Raw genomic sequence first — 15,935 nt, forward strand, 5'->3', positions numbered from 1 at the left:
GGAATCAGGGACAGTTCACTGGTGGGCAAAGTATGATGCCAAGTCGCTGTAAATGCAAACGCTTTAGAGCTGGAAGGGCGCAAATAGCCATGCTGTTTGTTCTGGGCTCACATGCATTTCTGGTGAGTGTCAAAAAAGGAGATCTGGTGGTTGTGGAAGTAAACTCCCCTCCCTTTTGTAGGTCACAAAGGAGCGGCCCCAGATTCCTCGGAACCAGAGAAAAGGAACAGAGTTTTGATTTTTATGGGTGGTGGTTAGCTGAGTAGCTAAATTCTCCTCCCAGACCAAAATATTGCCACAGAACCCAGTGTTTCTAGCTGTCGCGGGTTAAACTGAGGTTTAATTTCTGTACTGGGAGGCCAGTATGTAAGGCATTATGCCAGTTCAGCTGTTTTATATATGTATGTCCAAATAAGGTTTGGATATAAGAAAACCTTCCAATCCAGCTTCATAAAGCTGTGGATCATCTTTTAAAAGTAATAAAAGTAGGAGATAGTAAGTACAGGGGAAAGAAGTTAACAGTAAAATTTTATGACAGTATTTCCAAGGAGGCAGTTCGGAACATCAGAGTTAAGCTGTTGCATTTACTCTGAGTTGGTACTGCAAGCACTTTCTACAGCTTTTTAAAGATTTATTTCCTTACCACTGGCCAACTGAGAATAATCTGATGCTATTAAATTAAATTGATTAAAAGTAATTTTTATAGTTGAACTTTGAACTTGTTTTTTGCTACTTAAAAAAAAAAGTATCCAGTTGTGACTTTTATCCATATTAAGTATGAAAATGGGAGTTTTATAAAAATGTGTTTAAGTCACACATTTCTCCCCAACATGCACACACACACACATAAAGTGGAAGCTTAGGAAAATATTAGTTTGTATTTTTTAAATTTTTCATTAGCTCCCCAACATGGGGCTTGTCTTTGGTCCCTGGCCACAAATGCCCTGAGAACAACCAAAGGCTTGGGTGTCTGTCTCATAGATGTTTGACCCTGACCATTTGCCCAGTTTTAAAATTGGGGCCACCACCTCCCCCCTCCCCCAGCTGTCTTCATTGCCACTCGATAGCCCAGCCCTAGGTCAGCCCAGCAGTGATGACAGCTCTTTAGCTTCCAGGACAGATTGGGCCACAGTTTTGAAGGACTCCGTTTCCCGAGATATAAGGACATGCCTTTCAACCATTAGATCAGAATTAATTACCTTGGCTTCTCAGCACTCTTCTCACCCTCGTCTCCAGTAGGAACAGACTGTGTTATGTCTGTTTCAGGTGGGGTGTGACCTGGTGTGCTTGTCTGAGTAAGCGTAGGTCCAGAAGCCATCTCCTCATTGACTATCTGCCCTTAAGTGTCCTTGTTCAGATAAGCAACCTGCCCTAATGTTTTAGGATTCCTTGGGAGGCATATGGACTTGGTACCTCTTATAATTTGTGTTGCAGGTAAATTGCACTAAATATATATATATTCACAGGTGTTCAAGCCCTGCTCACTTGAGTTACTTTTTACTTCTAACATTTTCATCAGTTGAACTTAGCCTGCTACTGTAGTCTCACCTCACTTCCAACTCCTGCTTGACTTTGGCCATTGTATTATGTCCCTCTTTCAATTCCATTGATTATCCCGCTCTCATTTTATTCAGAATGACGTGTTTATAGGTTTCCCAGTAAGGTGTTTCACACCATATACCCAGCACCACAAACCTGTGGGCCCTGTGTGTTTTCTCAGATTTACATGGCCTTGTCCAGTCTAACAGCATTAGACTATATTACAGTACCATCTTGGGTCAGCTTAGCCTTGTAAATTAGACTGTTTGTCTTCCAGGTTAAATTATAAACTTCCTAGAGGCAGGACCATATTTAGTTAGTCATTTAAAAATATTTACTGACTATTCAAATTGTTTTTATTTTCTGTATTTTTCTGGGTATACAGAGATTCACTATTATGTAGAGTATAATCTTTGTCCCCCTTCTAGATTGCAACCTCCCTGTGGAATTTTCAGTTGTTTACTGAATGAATGGGGGACCACAGCAGGGTGGGTGCTCTGCCTGCCAGGACCATGGTGGTGCAACTTGGTGAATGTCAGCCACCCATCAGTCACATGCTAACATACAACATCCGAGCTCCCCGTGCCAGCCACGGGGAAACAGCTCTGTCAGTATGTCTCGCTTTGAAATTGCAACAGAATGGAATAACTAAGAAGAAATAGGTTTAAAAAAATGGTTTTTTGTGTGTCAGGTAGATCACTGAAATTAAAAGCTTATTTAGGAAAGACCTGTGAGATGGAAGGACAATTTGCCATGCATAGTATATACTATAAAGTTCTAGTGCTTATTATTTATGAGAACGTGTTTCAAAGCTGAAGGGGATTTTATCTCACACTTTAGATGGCAACAGATTTGTGTTTGTACCTCTCTTCCAGATTCTGCCTTATCTGTGAATCAGTCTTATCTCTCCTTTTATACTTCAAACACTCTGAGAATGCTGTCTTCATTTTCTTATCCCCAATAATACTATGTACGTAGGAATAGATGTTCCAGAATATTTCTTACCTTGAATAGTGTCTTGCTATTATCTGTATGTTCAGCCACCTCTCTTTTTCTCTTTGAAGACAGAAAATTGACCCAGACCCCACTACAGGCTTATCTTAATAGATTAGATCCAATTCCAAGAAGTATTGTATATAGTAATATATATATTTTCCTATTGATTTTTCTCAGAATTTTTGAAAGCCTGGAGACCTATCCCTTTCTCTAGGCATATAATTAGCCTAAATTTTTTGCTCCTAGCTGAAAATAAGCGACCATTCATTTCCATTATAAAGAATATCTTTTAAAAGGAGTTTTTCTACTGATGGAAAAGTTAAGTTCAAGTATCAAGCCGATAATATCAATAATAAGCATTCATAATTACAAACCCTGGGTACCTGTGAACTAGGTCATTCCAGTGATGCAAACATGCAAAGGCCTAGAGCACTCAGGCCAGGTAGCAGCAGTGCTGTTTCCCTGTTTTGGGAGACTGTACAAAAGGGCATGGACAGGCGTAATGCTTGCCTGGCATTTGGGGGCCATTTTTTGCATGAATTAATTTTAAAATAAAATACTGTATATTAAAGTAGGATTACGGCCCAGCCGGGCATGGCTCAGTGGTTGAGCTCCGACCTAGAATCCAGGTGATTGGGGTTCGATTCCCGGTCAGGGCACATGCCTGGGTTGCGGGCTCCATCCCCAGCAGGGGGCGTGCAGGGGGCAGCCGATCAGTGACTCTCATCATTGATGTTTCTATCTCTTTCCTTCTCCTTTCCTCTCTCTAAAATCAATAAAGATACGTTAAAAAAGATAATAAAGTAGGATTACCGGATATGACTCTGATTAGATATGCACATCAACTTAATGTCCTCACTGATCTCCCTACGTTCTTCTTTGGTTATTTCAATCTAGGAGCCAGAATGGTTCCCTTAAAAGTCAGATTATGTTCAAAATCTTCCAAAGGCTTTCGTTTTCACTGAGACTGAAAGCCAGTCCTCATACTGTGGCCTGCATGCTGCCAGAGATCTGTGCCCTGTGCTCTCCCCTGTCCCCTTCTGCTGTTCGCCTCTGGCCCACTTCACTCTTGCCACACTGGCCTGCTTGCTGTCCTGAGCACGCCTGCCTCAGGGCCTTTGCTCCTACTGGATACTCACTCCCTCATCCTTCTGGTCTTATTCAAGTATCACCTCCCCAGTGGGGCCTTTCCTGACCACCTATTTAAAATTGTGATTGCTCACATCTACATTCCCTGTCCTACTTTCTGCATTATTTTTCTCCGTTGCCATCTCTCATATTTTAAATGTCATCACCATCTCCCATACTATAAATTGGACTAATTTATTGTGTTTACTATCTGTTTCCTCCTCCAGAATGTGAGCCCCTTGAGGATAGCAGGGGTTTTGTTTGTTTGGAACAGTACCTAGCATATAGTAGGGACTCAAAAAGTAATTTGTTGAATGGATTAATGAAAACCTCGATGGAGCCTTGATTTCATGGGCCATAGTGAAGATGCCAGCATTGCCTTTAACTTCACATAAGTAACAGAGTATATCACAGAGACAGAAATACTAATGCTCTGTTCTCTGCAGCCTCCTAAAGAGGCCTGCTGCTTGCCCAGCCAGCTGCCAGGAGTGGCCTTGTGCTGTTCAGGGGAAGGGGTAGAGCTGTAGACTTAAAAAGCACAGAGAGAGAGTAGATGGATTGACATGAGAAAGGCAGAAAGCTGTTTCTGGGAGAAGACAGTTGTACGAAGGCAGAAATGGAGTTATTAGCAAAGCCTCTGAAGGAATGAGCAGGATTTGGGGGAAAAGTGTCCAAAGAAGATTTTAAGGAAGATTTGCTTTTGTTGCATAATATATTTTTTCTTTCAAATACAGCCTCAGAGATATTTTTCAAGGCTTTTGCTATCACATTTGCAAATGTACAAAGGCCTACATATTTCATGTTGCAAAAAGTAAAAAGAAATGTCATATATATATGTATATGTGTGTGTGTGTGTGTGTGTGTATATAATTTTAGTACATTTAAAATCCTAAAATTTGTTTCAAATGAATCCAAAAAAGAAATGAATTAGACCCAGACCCCTTTTTATGTTGCCATGGTTAAATCTCAAAAATACAGTGTTACGTAAAAAAAGTAAGTTTCAGAATATCTATAGTGTATAATGTGTGCAAAAATGTAATTTATACAAAAGCCGAAAGCATGACTGTCATAAAAGTACAAAATGAACATGTGTCAAAGATTTTATTTAAGTTATTAATTAATGAGGGTAGTGATAACTTATTAAGACAGGTTCAAAGGAGATTTTGAAAACCAAACATATATGTATATTTTTCAATCAGGAATGATGAAATAGATTTGCTAGTAGATGCAAAACTGATTCATATCTGGTAGTACAGTGATACTAACTGTTTGGGGTCATCTTTCTATGGAGTGGATATTGATTATTTCTGTACCATATAAAATTAATTTACATTTATTATGGACAAGAATCATTTGCATTACCACCAGTTTTCTACAACTTAACTTCTGCCCCTATAGAGTTTTTAAATAGCCTGGTCAGTAGAAAGATAATGAAAGATATATACCCTTATAGACTCGATAATCTCCCTGGGGGTCCTCTATAGAGCCTAACAAGCCACTAAAAGGAAAGCCATTCATCTCTTTTGCACAGTTCCAAGGGTTTGCCAGTTTTTCCTGATATGTGATACTACTAGTGAAAATGTGAATACGTACACAGATGCTGTTTATAGGTATACATGGATCAATGCTAAAGTACCAGCAATGGATGGGAAAGCTATAAGCCACAGTTCATTTAGGAGCTGCCTAGTTGGGGAGTGGAAAATTTTATATATATAAGATTTATATATATTTATATAAATATATAAATTTATTATATATAAATTTAAATATATAATATATAAACTTTATATATAAAATTATATATATGTGATAAAATGATGGTTATTCATTCCAGGTGGTGGGGTAATTATTGGGTTATTTTCCTATATTTTCTGTATTTTAAGAATTTCATTGACCAAAAAGTATATAACTGTTTCTCTAATCTGGCCCAACCCCTTCATTGTAAAGACAAGGAACTAGAACCCCCCTGGCTTATAGCATGCGCTCTGGCCCCACATTGGCTGGAGAGCTTCTGGCTCCTGGGCTTGCCCAGCTCTCCGCTTCAGCCTTCCTCGCTGTTCGAGGGATATTCAAATGTTCAGATTCTATTAAGGTATTCGGAAATAGTTAGCAGATGTTCCTGTGCAGTAAAGCTTTGGTCTGTAATTGGTCTCCTGTGCAAATTTATCAAATTTTTCATCAAGATGAATTAATAAATTATAGCCTAGCTTCTGAGAATTACTGGGGCTGTTCTTATGCAGCTCACGGCGTGATCGCTGCCCCTCCATCGCGGTCAGGCAAATTCCATAATGAGTGTTGACCTTTCAAGTCAGCCATGAATGTTAGAAATTACTGCCTGTTGGGGTTCCCTCCCCTCGGCTTGTCTTGCCATGATCAGACATGATCGGTATTCGTGTCTCCAAATGAATGTAATTTAAAATTAAGCTGGATTTCAGCTACTCGGAGCAGTTGCTGCAGGCCACTGCCCGGTGGGCCTCCTGGCTCTTGCAGGCCTGGCTGTGGTAATTAGCAGGCTTTCGCGCCAGGAGAGATGCGACAGAGCCAGGTGTGAACCGCTTACGGGCCCGGCTTGACCTTGCTGAGGAGCCCTGAGGGTAAAGACGGCCGAGCGGAAACAGAACGGGGTGCTTTGGACCCAAGCGCATTCCCCGCATTCCCGTCCCCGCCCGTCCCCAGTCCCCAGCCGAGCAGCGTGGACTCCTCGTCCTTCACGCGGAGTCAGGCCTGACTCAGGTGGTGAAATGCACGGTCCGGCTCTTCATCTTCCTGGCAAACGGAAGGAAGGCACTGCTGGCAGTAGCTAGGGGATGGTGAAACTGCTTTGGTGGATGGGACAGTGAACTCGAGGGGCAGGAGTGGTGCCCTTCAGCCCTCACTCCACCTGCCTGAGCCAAGAAACCGTGCAGACAAATAAAGCACTTCCTTCTGGTGGCCTCAGATCACTCTCAGCATTTCCACCCGAGTGCCCGTCCTGCTGTGATGTTCTTAACCAGGTGTCCTGTCTGCCTGCCTTGCCTCTCAGCCTTCAGGGGCCGGCCAGCCCTGCTTACTAAAAAGCACTGTCATTGTGCTGGCTGGTGTGGCTCAGTCGGTTGGGTGTTGTCCTGTGCACTGAAGGTTGTCAGTATGATTCCGGGTTAGGGCACATGGCCAGATTGGGAGCTCCATCCCCAGTGGGGGGCGTGCAGAAGGCAACTGACCCATGTTTCTTTCCCTCTCACATCAGTGTTTCTCTCTCACTCTCTCCCTGCCTCTCTAAGAGAAAGGATTTTGCAAGTAAAGAATCTAAGGGTGCCACCATTGTGCCACCTCCCAAACTGAGAGAACAAACAGGGCCTGTGATCCGCAGGCAGAGTAGGTGTCACCGTGTGTTGCTTCAACTGGAGAGCCGAGGAGGAGGAGGTGCTTTGTGGGAAGCGGATCCGCCTGCGTTTGGCTTTCAGATGGGACCGTGGGCTGGGGAGGGGCTTCCATCTCTCCTTAAAGGGTGAAGCAGAAAGAATGCTTTGGGGGATGAACTTGAGCTGAAACGTGAGTTCATAACTGTCTTTCCGTTTCACTCGGGAATTATATGCCTTTGTTCCTAAGACTGAAAACTGGACATAAATCTGTATAAGCTCAAATGCTTAGGTGAGGATACATTTTTTAAAAGTTAAGAGCTTTCTGCTACAGTAGACGTAATGTTCCTGGTAGGGCATCATTTTTTGGGGGGGGGTAGGGAGGTGACACTGCCAGAGAAAAAACAAGGCTGAATCAACTTAGTCATGCTGGTGAAAGGGAGGGGACCTTGACTTTGTCCAAGTGGTGATGTTCCTGCTCTTCTGTCATTTCATGGATCAAATGCATATGGTGTAGTCACCAGCACCTGAGGAGCTAGATGCCATAAGCTTGTCCTTTCATGAGCAGGAAAGAGTGTGATACCTGGATGAATAAATGATGACAGCAGAGGTCAGCTCAGCGTCTTGCACCTGTGTCGTCGTTAGTGCGGGCAGTGCCAGGTGCTGAGGCAGTCTAGGTAGTAAATACTCGTAGGTCCTGTCTACCCGGAGTTTTCTTACTGTGAGATTAAATGCAGATTTCAGTTCATTTATTGGAAATTGGGCATCTAGAACAATAAGATTAGGTGAGTCTCAGAGATATCAGACATAGGTAGTATTGAGATTTAATGACTGCCCCTTCCCCCCAACTTGGAAAGTGATCTACAGAATACCTTAGTAGGGTCCCAGGATTCTAAAGGTATTTATATATCAAGATCTAGGTATTTTGAGGTTAAATACAGTATAAAATGCGCCTTTACTCTTAAGAATGCTAGCAACAAATAAATTCATTTGTGAGGTCAAGACCCTACTCTCTGAGGGTAGAGATTTTGTGTACACATGGAAAGGTGTCTTGACCTGTATTTTGTAGTCTTGTTTGGCCACACCGAGGAGCATTTCATGTTTAACATCTTCCTGTTTGATTGTTGAGAGATTCAAGAAAGTTCCAAGTCTGTTATCTTTTTAATACTGGCTCTAGCTTCATGCTGAAGATCCAGGTAGAGATTGGAGAAGACACTTCCAGCTCTGATTGATATAGCATTTGTCAGTAAGATACGCCAGTTATTTAAGGTTCAGTGTAACATACTATATCAGTACGTTAAATGTGTAAACTGTTCAAATTCTGAAGCAGTTTGTTTCTAATTTCCTTTAACTTGCTCATGTGTTCATAGGTGAAGGAGCCTATTTTTTTTCCACCAAGTTGCATTTATAGTCATTTATTTGTAAAGATTACAAACCTTTATAGAGAGAAGGCAAACATAGGATGAATGTAATATAAGCTTTTTCATATTTTCATATTTTTGTGTTGACCAAGCAAGTATATTCCATTTGCAGGGTTTGTTTAGACATTTCTTTTTGAGATTTTCCTGAGTCACATTTTAGAAAGCAATATTTTTCTACCCTTTTATGATGGACTTTTAAATGAGTGATAAAAATGTTAAATTTTTTTGTTTGTGTTTTCTCTGTTATAAATTTAAGTTGTTGGCTATTTATTTTGCTTGTTGTGGTAGTGTACTAGTCATTCTGTATCTCTTAATGAAAATTCAAATTTTTAAAGTTTTTGTTAAATAGTCTCTAAATTTTAGGTTTAAGTCAGCATATTTCACTGATATTCCTATTTAAGATATTCATCAGGTTACTATTTCTGTTTATTTACATTTTAATTTTATTTACATATATAAACAATAGTTGAATGTCAAGAGAAAATCTTCATAAATGATGTAGAACAAATACTAAATATAAAAAATAATACAAATGGCCATTTTTTGATAGTTAACTGTTGTTTCAATTAATTTGCTCAGATTAACAAATAACTTTGCTGAGCTTACCAGGGTATAAATCTATCATTTTTTATTTCTTTTATTTACATCAGCAAGTTGGTATACTCAAAATATCTGTATTGAAATGAAACGAGACATTAATTTGAATTAACACTAAATGTATTATACAGTTTCTTTTTAAAACAATCACACTATCTGATTTAATAATTATGAATGTAATAGGTTGAATACAGTTCTTGATAGATGAGTTGATAATACAACAATCCACCTTCATAATTAAGCATCAAGGGCCTATTCTTATTCAACAGCTTCTTTAAGGCTGAGTAAACACAATCTTAATTATACTCACAGATAATGCTAGGGGCTGTGGATTGCTCCAGTAAGGAAAATAAAATGCTGCGGCCTGACCTTAAGAAATTATGAATATGGGAATGTTGACAAATGATGATAAGCAGCAAACATCTAAGCAAGAGGATTGGTCTGCAAGTCAATATTGCCGAAAGAAATTGTGTTTGGTTTTGAAATGTATTATTTGCATATTTAGAAATGCTCCTTTCACATATTTTATACAAACTGTCCAATATATCCACTATGGAAGTCAGGGGAAATTCCTATTTCGAGAACCTGCTCTAACAGAGGTATATTCTGAATTAAGAAAGCATCACAGGAAACCTTGAATGGTGGTCGGAGGCAGCCCCCGTGTAGGAGAGTGGAGTCGGAGCGCCCTGGGCCTTACTACAGGCGAATGCACTTTTTACCCGTTTCTGGCGTCGGTGCTGATAACTGAGGATGAAGTGAAAATAATATGCCCTTCGCCATCAACCAGCTTTGCATTTGTCTCATTCTTTGAGGCCTGTGAAAGTTACTTGGAAGAAGATTAGCCATTTATAACTTTCTATAGCAGACACAGGGAAAAATAGTTGCCCTGTGCCCATAGGTAGCAACTTACTTCTACTCATGGAGTTATCAGGATAAAAACAGTAGGTGGTGTGCCTGTGAAAAAAAGGCCTGCAGTGTTATTTTCATACACACTGGAATCTGTTTCTATGATTCCAAAGTATTTACTCTAATTAGGAATCTGAATGCAGTGTACATGATGAAAAATGAATTGAGTAGTGAAATACATTTATCTTAGGTATCGGCTGTTCTATTGACAAAAGGCACAAATATGAAATTTGTCTAAATAATTAGATTTTTAATTAGTGCATCATTGTAAGATTAATGTCATTGCGCTTCATTGCATGTAATTTTGTATTAGAAATTTCATGTCAACAAAGATGCTACCTGTGGTTTGCTGATTTGAATCCCTAATTTATCACTTGTATGTGTGGCATGTCACACATTTGCAGTCAGGACCTGAAAGAAGTCATTTGATTATGACTTCACTGGTGGTGAGGAATATTGATGCTGTTATACTGCATGAATACTTCATATTGTCTAATATTCAAGAGGCAGCCACACCTCAAATATTAGTGAGTGCGTATCTACTTGCAGAAATGTTGGTACTAGTAAGAGCTGACAGGTTGTTTAACCTCTAGTCTATGCCTGTGTTGTATATGCCCAAATTACTATTATTATTATTATTATCATTATCAACTTAATGCTATATTCTTTTTTTAAAATTTTGTTTTTCCTTTCCTTTTGACAGTTGCCGAACAAGCAACCGGAAGAGCTTGATAGGCAATGGACAGTCACCAGCGTTGCCTCGACCACACTCGCCTCTCTCGGCTCACACGGGTAATTAGCTCTCTTTCCTGGAGTTTTGTTTTACTTCTGTTTGCTGGTTGTTTAAAATAATGCAGGCGTTTTGAAATTCAGGTGTGTCTTCAGGTCTTGTTAGCTTGGTTTTCCTGCTGACCGATCACTGAGCTGTTCCTTCTGGTGTTAGCCCAAACCCCATCCTCTCTTGCGGCACTTGGACTCCAAAATCGAGAATTTCTTTTTATGTGGGGCCCTTTTTCAATTGTTTCTTCCTCAGTTTCTATATTTGTGGATGAGGCAAGACATGCTTGCATGTTAGGATTGTCTTTGGGAAACGCGGACGTGTTGGGTCGCATGGAGAGGATGCATGTTAAGAACTGTCAGGGAAGAAAAATTTTTTCCCCGCTACCCTTTTAAGTTCTCCCCTGGGAATCCAGACACAGATTGACAAGAGGAAAGCACCCCAACTTATGTGACATGGGAGCCTTCATAAGGAAGTGAAGACCCAAAGAAATGTTTAAACCTGAGTGTTTTTATACCAGGCTTGACGAAGAGTGGAAAGTTGTGCCAAAATGGGGTAGGGCAAAGGCGATGAGCTAATTGTGACAAACTGAAATTTAGCAAGGCCTATTCTTTACATTCCTCTCGGTCCCTTATCTTTACAGATAAGGAGGTTTCTTTCCTCCAGGCCCAGAGACAGTACCTTCCACAGGAGGGTTTTATGACCTGCTCTAGGGCAGGTCTTCCTGCACACACCCTTCCTCACATTCCTTCAGCTTAAAACATTCAGCATGCCAGACGACGGATTTTGGGGTTGCATGTCCTATACTCCATCAGAACTAGCCAGCATTTTTTTCTCCCTAAAGTTGAACATATATATATATATATATATATATATATATATATGTATGTATGCATGTATGTGTGTGTGTGTATATATATATATATGCCATTGCAAACAATGCTGCTACAAGCAGTCTAGAATGTGTCCTCATGTATGTGTGCATTAGTTTCTCTAAAGTTTTACCTGTCGGTGGTATATATAATTATCTGTTTCATCCAGAACCATTGTAAGGACAGTAAAGATTCAAGAGAGATGTGGCCCTGGGGCTCAAGTACTAATTATAAGGAAGGTAGAGCCATATTACAAAAACTGTGCAATGAATACTGCTTTGTATGATGTGCGTGTGTGTGTGTGTGTGTGTATGTTTTAAAGTTCTATCCAAGGTGGTGCAAAGAAGAGCAGGGTTAATTCCAACCAGGAACGTCTGGGAGAGTTTGAAGGAACTACTTGCTCAAGATGTTGAAAGATGCAAGACGCTGACGGGTAGAAATGGGGTGAGAGAAGGGAATTCCCAGTGCACGGCTAGAGCGTGGGAGTTGTGTGCTTGGTTGTAAGAGAACATGAAGGTGGACAGAGAAATGAAAGGCAGAGAGTAGAAGGAATGTTGACGCCGAGTGCCTTTCAAGGATTTTGAGGGAGATCTGTGTTTTAGGAAGATGTCTTCAGGATGTGAAGAGCGATGGGTTGACAGGATGAGCTCTTCCTTCATCATACACTATTGTGAAAACTCTAACGTAACCCTGATGGACTTTCAGATGTTGTTGATTTCATATTTGAAGGGAGGGCTGTGACTCTTCCTCGGAAGTCCCTTTGCTTGAGGGCGTGGCTCTCAACTTGAGAGTGAGCATTATCCGTCACATTTTTGGGGAGAAGAGAGAGACAGAGGTAGTTGCCCCCTTGAAATAAAATTTTGTTTTTATTCATAGTAATAAATAAAAGATGGTAAAGTAAAAAAGGTAAAAGATAAATTGATAAAAATCTGACACTGTAGCAAGACCACTAAATTCAGAAATGCCACTCCTGGGTAAAACTTGCACATGGATGCATGAGAAGACATGTTCTAGACTGCTTATAGCAGCCTTCTATGTAATAGCTCAACATTTGAAGCAACCTAAATATTTATCAATTGGAAAATGGATAAATGAATTGGGGCATAGTCATCCACAGAGCACTGTGCACATAGAAGAAAATGAACTAGCCCAGCACATATCTTCGTGGGTGAAACTCAATAATAGTATTGGGCAACGAAAGCAGTTACAGAAGAATATTATTTAAACCATTCATATAAGGCTAACGTGATGCTACACAGAATATTTTGTTTAGGGATACACACATACATATGCACATGAATATGTATGTGTATGTGTGTGGATGTTTGTAGTAAGAGTATAAAGTAAAACATGGTAATTTTGAAGACCAGGTTCATGATAGTAGTTACCTGAGAGGTGTGAGGGGGATTTAATCTGGGAGAGGGATAAGCAGTTGGTAATATTGTACTTATGATGCATGCACAACTATTTATGTTGTTACCATTTATACTCTGGAGATACGTATTACATCATTGTCATATGATGAGTGCTGACAGAGGGTCAAGCAAGGCCACATACCTTACTGGGGGCTGGAATTCTCTTTTTTCCCTCTTTACTTTCCCCCAGCACAGTGCCCAACGGTGTATACTAGGTACTAAGTGAATGATGAATTCTATTTGTTACATATAATTTGATAGTGATTAAAAAACTTAATCCTACTCCTCTCTATAGTGTTCCGTAGTAATTGCACCATACTTTATGTGCCTTTTGATTAGTCTCTTATTACTGCGATTTTCTTCAGGTCTCATTTTGAGATTAGAGAAAATGTGGCTAAGACTTTAATGATCCTTTTAATTATTTTCTTTTCTCTACGTAGACTTAGCTTGAATTCTTTTCCCTTCAAACATCATTTTAGCATTTAATCAGAGGAGTGGGCCTAGAGGAGCCTTTCTTTTGGGTTCTGAGAGTATTTTTCCTTATGTTATGGAGCCAACAGGTTGTTATTCACTCAGAAGCTGCAGATGTCTGTCAGACTTTTTGTGAGAAATGGCATTTATCACAGTCTGGTAGATCCCTATTTCTGTATAAAAAGGAGAAGATGTAAATGAAGGAAAGGACCAGTCCTCATGTCTTGATGATGTGAATGCCTCCTCCCTCCTCAAGCCTTTTCTGTCTTCCTGCTGCTAGCTTCGGGGTCAGTCATGTGTTTGATATGCCAGGCGAGGGTTCCTAGATGTCTCCATGAAAACAAGAGGAAGAAAAACTGCCTTCTCTCAGTGATTATTGACCCAAAAAGATAAAGTTATACTTTCTATTTTTCTTAGGTAGGGATGATACGAGTCAGGCCACTCATCACTGACACATGACGTTACACCCATCCAGTGACTCAGTAGAGATGAGAACTTTATTTTTGCAGATGTATCAGTAGTGCCCCGAGGAAGGGGAATGCTGGCACAGTGTTCTGCAGCTTATCTCCACAAACAAACAGTGCTTGTTGAAAGCCAGGGATTCCTCAAAGAATAGTGAACAGGACAGTCCTATTAAAAAAAAAAAAGAAAGTAGAATATCCTGGGCTCCTATTTCCAGGAAGATTATAAACCTGAAATTTAATCCAGAAGCCCCAAAGGAAAAGACTAGTGTATCTCTCCCAAAACGAGAATTTCTGTATAATAAACAAAATAAAAAGTGTGAAAATGTTTTATGGTTATAATTGACAAACATCAGGATTGCCTTAATATAGAAAGAGCTTGTGTAAATTAATGTGAAAATTGATGAATGCACCAAGAGAAAAATGGGCAAAAGATGTAAATGACATGTCACAGAAAAAAACTAAAATGATCAACAATACGTGTGAAATGTTGATTCATTGCAATCATGAGAGAAATGTGAACCAGGGTAGTGAGATGGTAGGTTCATCTAGCACAGTGTCAAAAATTTTAAAAAATTGGTAGAATCCAACAAGAGCAAGGTTGTGGTGAAGCAGTTCCTCTCACATAATATACAGGGGTGGGGAAAAATAGGTTTACAGTTGTAATACAAATAATTAATACAATAATTAACAAATCATAATCCAAGAATAAACTGTGTTTTGTGTACTCATAACTGGAAACCTACTTTTGCCCACCCCTGTGTTCATCCTCCAGGTACTAATATGGAGGGATTCTGCAGACACAATTAAAGTCTCAAGTCAGCTAACCTTTTATACAGAGATTATTTAAGCAGGCTTGACCCAATCATATGAGCCCTTTAAATGAGAGTTTTCCCTGGTTGATGACAGACAGGAGAAGTTAGAGATGTGAGCATGGGAATGACTGGGTGTGGCAATTGTGGGCCTGAAAATGGAAGAGGGCAGCTTCCAGAAGCTGAAAGCAGCCTCAGGCTGACGGCCAGGATGAAATGGAGACCTCAGTTCTATAACCTCAGTGATCTGAATCTGTCCACAACCTGTATGAGCTTGGAAGTAGATTCTTTCCCAGTTTCCAGATAACAGCCCAGCCCAGCTGATACTTTGATTTTGGCCACACGATACCCTGAGAAGAAAAACTAGGTGAGGGTTCCTGGGGAACTAGGAGCTTGTGATTTTTTGCCTTTCTTTGATTTTGGCTTTATGACCCCTTAAGAGCCCTGCTGAGCTCAAACAAGTCAAGTGTACTTGAACTTCTGCCCCATAGAACTATAAGATTAATAAATAGATTATCATTTTTAAGCCACTGAATTTTGGGTAATTTATTACATAGCAATAGAAAACAAATGCAGGTATTATTTTGCTTTCTTTATTGGTTTTATTTTCAGAGCCATATTTTATTATAAAATCGCTACATGCTAATTTCCTTACCTTCCTGTTCCCCAAAAATAAACATTAGTAAGTTTCTCCTTTCTCCTTCCAAAAATTCTTATGAATATATGTAAATATATTTGCTTGAATAACTCAGGTACAGGGATCTTGAGGAGACCATTTAAAAATTCTGCCTACCACAATATTATTTCCATATTGTATTGGATTCTAATGATAAAAGTATGAGCTCTAGAATTAGTTATGCTTATAGAGGATGAGCCACGGGCTAGATGTAGATAAATAACTGAGACCTACTGATTCTAGGCTTTTAAAGTCCCAAGAGCAGATATTGCCCTATTGGCCAAAATACTTAACTGTTTGTGTCTTCAAAAACTGTTTCACTGTGAATTTGCAGGAGATTACTTAGATTCATTTATAAGAGGGTTCCTGGAAGAAAAGATGGAAAAGGACTTCACTTTACAACTCTGGGAATTTTTAAAGACAGGAACTATCTTTCAGAAGTTCACATAACCTGTTAGGTTAATATCTAGTTAGAAAAATACACACGCACACACACACCATTAGTCACCGCTGTATTTGCTGCTG

General features: G+C 39.8%; 1 protein-coding gene across 1 annotated transcript in view; it reads left to right on the forward strand.

Annotated features, from left to right (window-relative positions):
* MAST4 (microtubule associated serine/threonine kinase family member 4) overlaps positions 1–15,935 on the forward strand; it is a 152,128-nt gene that overhangs the window by 37,215 nt on the left and 98,978 nt on the right. The window contains exon 2 of the mRNA XM_087815399.1: positions 10,629–10,717. Within this exon, the coding sequence (XP_087671525.1) occupies positions 10,629–10,717 (89 nt within the window). The remainder of the gene's footprint in view (positions 1–10,628; positions 10,718–15,935) is intronic.

This window comes from Miniopterus natalensis, chromosome 3 (assembly GCF_054644295.1).
Source record: "Miniopterus natalensis isolate mMinNat1 chromosome 3, mMinNat1.hap1, whole genome shotgun sequence".
NCBI classification, from domain to species: domain Eukaryota; kingdom Metazoa; phylum Chordata; class Mammalia; order Chiroptera; family Miniopteridae; genus Miniopterus; species Miniopterus natalensis.